The following is a 10,660-nucleotide window of genomic DNA, read 5'->3' as shown; positions in this document are numbered from 1 at the left end:
GCGGAAGTGACGCCATCACGCTTTGCCCCTGAAGTGAACGTCAGGGTTCAACCAAGGCGGAACCAAAACAGACAGCCCCCTGTTTCCGGAGAAACTTCGGAGTACAGTATATTAGTTGAGGTGTATGTGATGGTTACGGTGAACAGGTTAGAAAATTCACCTGTTAAAAACCTGCAGAGTTTCAGCATGGTCTCCACGGTCCAGAACACCGACGTTAAACAAGTAAGACCCGACTAAAATTAGACACGTTCTTTGGTTCCTGTGGTTTCCCACCAGAGTCCATTCAAATAAACCCATATTTTAATGTCACCTTCCTCTATTTCACTATCGCATCACATACATGTTATAACCTCAGTTATTAGTTATTTATATTAAAATAATATACTTGCTATGACACCAAAGTTTAAACCATTTAAGCTTACAAACGTCCCGTCAGGATGGGACACAGCTGAAACTGACAAATCTTGTTTGAAGTAAAATTACGTTTTGATAATGGTTGTGGTATTTGCCGAATTTATGACAGGCACCTACTACTTTAAAGCACAAGTCGTCTCTCAACTGTGACCCGCTGTAACTTCACCATTTTGCGAAGTGATGCTAAAATGACATAGTTTTGTAATGAGAATTCGGATTGGATAATATAAAGCTTAAATCAGAGAAGTGTTAACATGGATTTTATAAATCCTGAAACGAAATAAAACATCATTTATCGGTGACAGGAAAATTGTTCAGTAGGGTGCTGGTTCTGTGTCTACCTTTTGGTCATGTTGTATTTGTTTTCTCTCGGTTCCTTGTCAGTTCTGTGCTGGTTCTGTCTGTGTTGTAATCAGTGGTAAGCACCCTCATGTACTGTACTCGAGTACTGTTTTGAGATACTTGTTCTTTTCTTGACTATATTCATTATTTGTTAGGCTACTTTACACTTGTGTTCACCCTAATTTAGAGTTACCCCATCAGCCGTCCTGTCTGATTTAAAGTGGCATATGAAAAGATGGGATGAATATGTAGGTTCTGTGTCACCTCTGCAGAAGGATGCCGACCGCGCTGTGGTTGTGGCAGTAACGTCCCGTGCGGTGTTCGAATCAGGAGCTGAGGACAGCGATGGTGTGCACGGAGCAGGCATTGCTTTTCCACTGCTGCAGGTCAGAACACAACACTCACATTAACTCCCTTCACTGGTTACCAGCAGCTGCCCGCATCCGTTTCAAAACATTGGTACTTGCGTACCGCGCTGCGAACAGATCTGGTCCAGCCTACATCCAGGACATGGTCCAACCTTACATCCCAGCCCGCTCACTCCGCTCTGCTTCTACCAATCGGCTTGTCGCTCCCTCACTGCGAGCTAAACACTCTACAAAATCACGACTGTTTGCTGTCCCGGCTCCTAAATGGTGCAATGAGCTCCCCAATGACATCAGGACAGCAGAAAGTCTGAACATCTTCCGCCGCAAACTAATAACACACCTCTTCAGACTTTACCTTGAATAGGAAGCACTTTAGTAGCACTTAAAATGGCACTTACTGATAGCACTTTGAGGTTTGGCTTTCTTGAAGAAAATTGTACTTTCTTGATTGTTGTTGTTCTGAATTTGTACCCTCATGGTTGAAATGCACTTATTGTAAGTCGCTTTGGATAAAAGCGTCAGCTAAATGAAATGTAATGTAGCTGTAGTTTTTTAGTAGTGATATTGACTCATACCAGTCTCATTAATTGTCAATTAGTTTAAGTATGAATCTGGCACTATTTTTTGTCCTAAAACTATTCATTGAGTAACACGGTTGTACTCTGTGGTGAACACACAGCGCAGATTATTTGAACTCAAATCCCTCCTACGACATCCTGCTGCCCCAAATAATCACCAGGGCATCAAATGAGGATTAATTACAGAAATAGTTCCCAACAAATCCACTTTTTCCTCCTGTCAGCGTTTGTTTTGCTGAAACCTACAGTGACCATTATTGAATGCAACTATGTGTTTGTGAGGTGTTTTTACTCGTTTATGTCTACAGTAAGAAACTAGTGTGATTGGAGGTGAGACCCACAGATACTTCTTTTCCACCTGCACAAACCCAGTTCTGGTTCTGGGCTGATGCTAGAGCCCGTTTGCATTTGGTTTAACTTGGAAGAGACGCGTCATTACGTCTCTCTTGACATATCTCCTTTCGAGCAACGCACCGGCCCTCAGACTGCCGTGGTGGGAAAGGGATAAAACGGAGCAGGGCAGTCTAGATGATATTTTTTTTCACAGAGGAAAAAAAATGCACAATCCCACCAGACAAACTTCAAATCCCTAATTTATATGCATGGCGTTCCCTTAGGCATTTCAGAGAGTGAATGAACGTCTTCTGGAGGAAAATCCTGCTGAGTCGCTGCTGTTTGATGTCGTCCTGATTACTACCGACAGCCAGCAGCAGCAGCAGAGCTCCCGCATCATCAGCAGCACCAGACAACACGGTAATCTAACTTTAGCCTGCAGGAGTCGGATTACAGCGTGCGGCTGACTCGTGTTGGAGTTCTGAAATCGGCAGCGGCTTCCTGTTGTGATATCATCCGCCACTCTGTTGCAGGTCTTGAAGTCAGCAGGTTATGCTTTTCCAGCGAAGAGGATTTCATCGAGAGTCTGCTGAAAAATAACGTGCAGCTCTTTCTGTCTACAGACAGAAACGAGACGTCGCAGGCGTCACAGAAAGGTCAGACAGTTTCTTCTTCTCTGTCATTTATTACAGCGCATTTGTGATAGACATGAACTTTTGGGAGGTTTTCTGATGAGTTGCTACTGCCAGTAACCGCCTCTGAGATGTTGGAGCTTAAAAAAAAAAATCCTGATTTAGTTCAAGAGGATATAATCAGGGGACAACAGTTAGAAATGTATTCTTGTTCAAATTTTCTAAAGCAGTTTCTAAAAATACAGTGAAGAGCCACCAAAACACATGTTTCCCAAAAAACATGATCTCAAAACAGGTTCATTATCTTAAGACAGCTAGACCAGTTAGATTACTACCTGGAGGTAATAATGTGCAAAAATACAACGCGCCCTCCAGGGGTCATATGTTGTGTGCTGTGTATCCCAAGGCTTCAAAAATGCTGCTAACCACAAAGTAAAGGTAAGGCTGATAATAATGTTATACATTCCACGTATTAAAGGAGCAGTGTGTAGGATTTAGTGACTTCTAGCAGTGAGATTGCAGACTGGAATCAACTGAGTAAACAATAAATAAGTTTGTTGTCAAAATAACATGAATTTGTCTTTCTATGACATTGTTGTTCTGGTAAAAGCTCACAGTTCAACCAGATATCAGAGCATTTTTGATAAGATTGGATGATATAGTGACAGGAATCCAGATGAGTGTGATGATAGACGGTGAATCATCCTCCCTCTCATTGGTTCAGGTGTTCTCTCGGCGCTGCTGGATGAGACCGCCGCTTCCTGTCCATCAGAACAGCTCAGGGTTTTGTTCTGCGGAGACGCCGTGATCCGGCCCGACGCCGGCCCGACGTCAGCAAGCAAACGGGCCGCTCAGGTACAAACAGCAACATCCTGTTCATGTCATCTTTACTTTTTTTGTGGGTGTGTGTTGCTTTAAAGTTGTTTTAAAGGATAAGTTCACGTTCTTTCCTGCGCAGAGTTTCTCGGCTCAGCTGGGCGAGATGCGGCGGAGGTTCGGCGTGCTCGACAGCCCTCTCAGCATCACCCTGATGACGTCGGGCGGAGGCAGGGAGAGCTGCGGCGGGGCGCTGCGGACGCTACGCTCCCTCGGCGTCAGCGCAGACGAGGCGTACTGCCTGGCCGGGGCCCCGCGTGGCCCCATCCTGTCCCTGCTCAGACATCACTTCCTGCTCAGTGACGGCCTCGGCGCCGTGGAGGACTGATGACATCGCGACCAAACTCAAGCGATGCTTTAAAAACAATCTGCCAAACAGAATGAACTTATAGTTTAATACCAGTTCGAACAAACTGTTTGATCTTATTAAGCCAAGAATCAAAGAGGGATCCAACTTGAAGCCCCGCCCACCTCTATTAGTCTCTTAATAAAGGGGCAATTCAATTCAAATTTTGTTCATGTTTTCTTAATGCTCCTCTTTGTTTTGTAATGGTTGTGTTGTGACAGATGTGGGAATTTTATTTTATTTTTTGTTTGTTGTTTCTATATATATACAGTGGGGCAAAAAAGTATTTAGTCAGCCACCAATTGTGCAAGTTCTCCCACTTAAAAAGATGAGAGACGCCTGTAATTTTCATCATAGGTACACTTCAACTATGAGAGACAGAATGGGGGGAAAGAATCCAGGAAATCACATTGTAGGATTTTTAATGAATTAATTGGTAAATTCCTCGGTAAAATAAGTATTTGGTCACCTACAAACAAGCAAGATTTCTGGCTCTCACAGACCTGTAACTTCTTCTTTAAGAGGCTCCTCTGTTCTCCACTCGTTACCTGTATTAATGGAACCTGTTTGAACTTGTTATCAGTATAAAAGACACCTGTCCACAACCTCAAACAGTCACACTCCAAACTCCACTGTGGCCAAGACCAAAGAGCTGTCAAAGGACACCAGAAACAAAATTGTAGACCTGCACCAGGCTGGGAAGACTGAATCTGCAATAGGTAAGCAGCTTGGTGTGAAGAAATCAACTGTGGGAGCAATTATTAGAAAATGGAAGACATACAAGACCACTGATAATCTCCCTCGATCTGGGGCTCCACGCAAGATCTCACCCCGTGGGGCCAAAATGATCACAAGAACGGTGAACAAAAATCCCAGAACCACACGGGGGGACCTCGTGAATGATCTGCAGAGAGCTGGGACCAAAGTAACAAAGGCTACCATCAGTAACACACTACGCCGCCAGGGACTCAAATCCTGCAGTGCCAGACGTGTCCCCCTGCTTCAGCCAGTACATGTCCAGGCCCGCCTGAAGTTTGCTAGAGAGCATTTGGATGATCCAGAAGAGGATTGGGAGAATGTCATATGGTCAGATGAAACCAAAATAGAACTTTTTGGTAAAAACTCAACTCGTCGTGTTTGGAGGAGAAAGAATGCCGAGTTGCATCCAAAGAACACCATACCTACTGTGAAGCATGGGGGTGGAAACATCATGCTTTGGGGCTGTTTTTCTGCAAGGGGACCAGGACGACTGATCTGTGTAAAGGAAAGAATGAATGGGGCCATGTATCGTGAGATTTTGAGTGAAAACCTCCTTCCATCAGCAAGGGCACTGAAGATGAAACGTGGCTGGGTCTTTCAGCATGACAATGATCCCAAACACACCGCCCGGGCAACGAAGGAGTGGCTTCGTAAGAAGCATTTCAAGGTCCTGGAGTGGCCTAGCCAGTCTCCAGATTTCAACCCCATAGAAAATCTGTGGAGGGAGTTGAAAGTCCGTGTTGCCCAGCGACAGCCCCAAAACATCACTGCTCTAGAGGAGATCTGCATGGAGGAATGGGCCAAAATACCAGCAACAGTGTGTGAAAAACTTGTGAAGACTTACAGAAAACGTTTGACCTCTGTCATTGCCAACAAAGGGTATATAACAAAGTATTGAGATGAACTTTTGTTATTGACCAAATACTTATTGTCCACCATAATTTGAAAATATATTCTTTAAAAATCAGACAATGTGATTTTCAGGAATTTTTTTTCTCATTTTGTCTCTCATAGTTGAAGTGTACCTATGATGAAAATTACAGGCGTCTCTCATCTTTTTAAGTGGGAGAACTTGCATAATTGGTGGCTGACTAAATACTTTTTTGCCCCACTGTATAAATGTGTTCATGTGTTGACAGTCTAAATTTGTATTTTGAATTTGAGTAAATGTGTAAGTTGCTTTGTTGTTGCAAAATAAAAAATTTAAAAGAAGAATATTTTCTGATATCATGAAAGATTTTTGAAATATTTAGAAATTGGCTTGTTTTTTAAGAAACAGTTTTTTATTTCATGTTGGATGTTTTATTTTGACATATTTATTCTATATTTAGTTTTAATTTGACTACACTATGTAAACCAGTATAGTCTTATAATATCCAGTACAAAGCCTCTACTTTATTATGCTTATAGATTCAGGTTTTGTTTTCACATTTCAATATGATGCAGTCCACAACAACACACACTAAGACCTTAACAAACATAAAAGTGATTTATCTCCTCTCTGGCAGCATCAGTAGAAACTGAAAACAGATATATAAAAAGTTGTTAAACTTCAATTTCACCTTGTTTATAAAAATAATTTAATAGCAATTAAAATATTTTAATACCAATGTCAAGCTTTAATTAAAAGAAAACACTATTTAGTAATATCATTTTTAAATACATTTTGAATATGTGATTTATTTTTTATCTTATCCATATAAAATCATAAATTTACAGCTCCATTGCTCGGCTGGTTAGTGTTAGATGCTATTCTTCATTCCTCTCCATTAAGAAGCAATTCAATTCCAGTACGATGTGAACTTTCACAGCACTAATTCCATCACTGCCATTTTATTGTAGTCCCTCATTTATGTCAAACAGTTGCATTATCCTATTTTTACTGTTAAGTTTTTACCCATGAAACTAAACTCTTCTTGTTTTAATTTAAAAGCCCATGTATGCTTTCAAAATCTAGTGGATTTCCCACTAAAGGACTCTGAATCTGTTGACATTAAGTGCCTTCTCCCGTGTGTGGTGTTTTTCTTGTTGTGATGTATAAAGTTGACCAGCAGGCGGCAGCAGAGAGATTAAGTCAGTCAAACCTGCAGAGGCTCACAGTGGCCGGCGTAGTAGATTAAAACACTCTCTTTCAGAAGAGCTGCTGCAAATAGTTTAAGGGTCCTTGGAACAGAAAAAGAAGACATTGAATTCCTGACAATCAGCTAAACAGAAATATTTTTGAAAAAATGAACTTACTTGAATAAAAACGCGCATAATAATGCCCTGTTTTCTTTTCTTAATTGCAACACAAAAGACAATCCGCTAACGGAACAACACAAGGACAACAAGAGCAGTCAATACAGGCCAGTTACAGGTTGTGTTGTGTTTTGTGTGTGTTCTTGTAAATATGCTGTTAGTGTAGCCGGTGTGTGTGTGTGTGTGTGTGTGTGTGTGTGTGTGTGTGTGTGTGTCTACTAAACAACCAGTCTGGTGTGAAGTTTTAGTGTGAATCGATGAAGAATAAGGAAAGAGAAAGGGGGGAGGGGTTTGTGGTACGTACTGTACGTTATGCATGTATATTAGTGAATTGCAATTTTCTGTGTAGATACAGGTGTGAGTGTGTTTCATTAATGATTGGTGGAGAGGCAAAGAAAACAAAAATAAAATAACAAGGTGGATGGGATCAAGTTTATCAAAAATTAATGGAAAATGACCAACCCGAGTGGGCTTCTGTTGCAGAATCTTTGACGGAGAAGGATACATTTTCTATAGAAAATCTATATTATTAAATCCATTGGAAGGTGTGGTGGTCAATTTCGGGAGACAGGTCACAGATGAGGATGGAGTCGAAGATTAATTCAGAAGACTTCTTTATTGGACATGCAGCATGGTGAGAAGTTCACAGCTTGCTGGGCTGCAAAGTTCTCCAACTTCTTGAGAAAAACGTAAAGCCTTCATACGTTCCCGTTGCACAGTCATGTGGTGGAACGTACTTTTCACAATCAGTCACGCCCCTATCATAGGTACAATTGTTGTGCCCCAGGTGTCACCTGACTAAGCATAGGTCTACACATGGATGCCAGCTGACTGGCCATATGTCCATACATTTAACAAACACCCATTGTTGTGATAACAATACATCACACAAAACAACTATCATTCACTCCTAGAACAGACAATAGTCCGTAGGTAAGTACAGGTCACATGTAGGCAGGCTGCCTTTAGTTCTGCTTTAAGAAACCCACCATTCGTGTCATGTGATCAAACAGAGTTCCTTTATGAACAGCCTTATGATGTATACATTGCCAGTTTCGCAATCACGCATATACAGTAGTGTCGCGACAGGGTGGAAATGTATACTACGATAATAGGTTTTGCTGATACTGATCATAAGTTCCTAAAATATTACATATAATGTTTTCAATCCTAATATACATACACAGGATATATAAACTACCTCCACAAAGGTTTTTCCAATGTGTATGATGTTCATCGATTTCCAGTGTGTCCTGTTTTCAAACATGTTTGTACCAAAATGTGCCAACTTGAACTACATCAGGATCTTTGTGGAACTGGAGCATCTTTTCTTTTTATAATGTCTGTGGTATAATTGTCCTTAAAAAGATTTTGTTGATACATCTATATAGATAATGCATCAGTCTGTTTTTTTGCCCGTCTTACAGCGCAAGAACAGCTGCAGTTTCAGTACTTGAGAAAAAACCTGCTCCGGGATCAAATAAAGTTTTGTGCTGTTCTCATTATTGATCCTGTAAAGGCATCAAATACTGTTGGATCTCTGTGAAATCCCACTCAGTTGGTTCAACTCATACCACAGAAAAAGAGCTCAGACTCAGCTGATGACACTCAGTAAAGCCCTTTTACCCTAACTAATGGAGTGCCACAAGGTTCTATTCTTGGACCATTACTATTCAAAATATATAAATACCATCCTTCCTGCCCAGTTCTTCAATGTCAATTTCTTTGTAGATGTCACAATTTTATACACCCGCAGTTTACATTTGATTCTCTCCAATCGTCAGTTAGCTTTAAATGCAGAGAAGACTAAATACATGGTTTCCACCAGTGACACTGATTATCTAACCATTACAAGTTAAAGACGGTCTCTATGTCACCCATGCCAAGTCTTGCATTCACTTCCAAATTTGGCTGGACAGCAGATTGATATCCAACATCTGTCCCCAAAATTAAATATTACACCAGGCTTCCTGCACAGACTAAAACATATTTATTTTCTGTCTTTTTTTAAACCATAAAAACTATTTATTTTTTAACTTCTCTGCATATGAACATTTATAGATTGTGTATTCTGCACAGTCACAAACAACGTTGGATAGACTTCTTCACACATTAAGACATTTTCATTTCATTAGATTGTATAAAGCCCTATTGTTAAAGCTTCCAAACGACATCACATCTGCTCCCATTCAAATTTCAGCACCGAAATGCAATTGCTCCTGTAACGTACCATTACCTGATGTTTTGATGATTAATTGTTCTGTTATTTATTGTCTTTACCTGCCGTTAGTTATGATGTGTCTATATGCCGATTGTGTGCTTGCTTGATTATGATTGTTTGATGTTCTTAGGTCTCTGGAAAATAATTCTCAGTCGCAAACATGAAATAATAATATATTCTGGATATAATCAGTGCTACAGCCTCATATGATCAGTTTAAGCGATCAGAGGATGTAAAAATAAACAGCGGCGGAGCTGATGACATCTCTGCTGCCGGAAATTAAAACACGTCGAGTCAAATCAAGCAGCCCGGTGCTGTCAGGTATATATCGTCTGAGTGATTAGGAACAGAAAACATTATTTCTTCATCTCTCTGAGAGTGATGACTGATGGATGCCGCCTCCATTATCTCTGCCTCCCCAACACAAACACATCTTGAGGTTACATAATGGTTGTGTGACATGAAGAAATCCCAATGGTCTGTACAGATCCTGCAAGTCCTTGAAAAGGTTATATAAGTCATTAAAGGGTCTGTCAGGTGGCGCCAGTGGTCCATAGAAAGGGTAATCTCCTTAAAGAGTCTTTAAGTTTTAACACTGCATTGAAGAGGTTTCAGTAGTCCTTGAAAGTGGTTCCCTGAGGAGGCTTTAGTTCTCACTGAGAAGGTACCAGTGACTCCGTGGGAGTTGCCAGAGGTCCTTTTTCAGGCTCATGTGTTTTGTTATGTCTTGTGTTTTAATTGTATGCATTTTATCTGTTCTTATGCATTTGATTTATTTTCTATATTTTTCAAATGTTCCTTTATATCTGTTTTTAAGTGAAACACTGCATGTCATTTTCCTGCTGTAAAGCACTTTGAGCTGCATTTCCTGCATGTAAGGTGCTATACAAACAAAGTTTATCATTATTATGTGGCTTTAAAGGGGGAAAAAACAACAACACAGGCATAATGTAACTTGTGACTTTACAATAATGTTAAAGGTGAAATTGCAGAGTATTTCACCCCAGTGCCATGTTAAGGTAAATTCTCTGAGCTGTTTAACAGGCAGATCTTGACTGGATAAGTTGGAGCTAATGCAATTTCATTGAATTGATTACAATGCTACTATTTTCAGTTTACCACCAATCAATGATAATGGCCAATGTTTTGAGTGGGAAAACTATCTCTAATCTAATTGTTGGTTTGATTAGAATCATGATTGAAATTATTTGATATATAATTATATATTCATTTTCTAGCTTTGTTAGCTAACAGGAATCTCCATCTGGGACAAAATACAACAGAGGAGGGAAGTGCAAATTTAGCATGAGGCATAAAGTTACAAATCATTTATGGGAAATATGCCATGCTGAAAAATACCGGGATTTTCTCTTCAGGACTGATGGGTTCATTACGATACTATGAAACATTTGTGTTTGACGTTTATCATTTTTGAAAATTAGACTAATGTCTGCATCAGGCTGCATCTAAACTAAATTATAAATGGCCATTTCTGAAGTATTTCCAGAGACAGACACACCCGATGCTGCTCCGTCGTCGTCCCTCAAGGTCTG

General features: G+C 40.4%; 1 protein-coding gene across 2 annotated transcripts; it reads left to right on the top strand.

Annotated features, from left to right (window-relative positions):
- The first annotated feature begins 33 nt into the window (after positions 1 to 33).
- Positions 34 to 5,865, top strand: LOC138206053 (cytosolic 5'-nucleotidase 1B). Of its 2 annotated transcripts, none has more exons than XM_069162508.1 (6): positions 34 to 222; positions 1,029 to 1,142; positions 2,320 to 2,455; positions 2,569 to 2,691; positions 3,392 to 3,522; positions 3,599 to 5,865. In XM_069162508.1, exons 1-6 carry the CDS (start codon positions 130 to 132, stop codon positions 3,869 to 3,871), a joined length of 870 nt encoding a protein of 289 aa, XP_069018609.1. In that variant the 5' UTR covers positions 34 to 129; the 3' UTR covers positions 3,872 to 5,865. The 2 variants fall into 2 exon arrangements, with proteins under 2 accessions (XP_069018609.1, XP_069018610.1); XM_069162509.1 differs by having other exon boundaries at positions 38 to 222; positions 3,626 to 5,865.
- Positions 5,866 to 10,660: the final 4,795 nt, after the last annotated feature.

Source organism: Embiotoca jacksoni, unplaced genomic scaffold (assembly GCF_022577435.1).
Source record: "Embiotoca jacksoni isolate LCO1_2020_lvr unplaced genomic scaffold, fEmbJac1.0.p SCAF_3, whole genome shotgun sequence".
NCBI classification, from domain to species: domain Eukaryota; kingdom Metazoa; phylum Chordata; class Actinopteri; family Embiotocidae; genus Embiotoca; species Embiotoca jacksoni.
The sequence above is the reverse complement of the archived record's forward strand: the minus strand, read 5'-3'. Positions and strand labels throughout refer to the sequence as shown.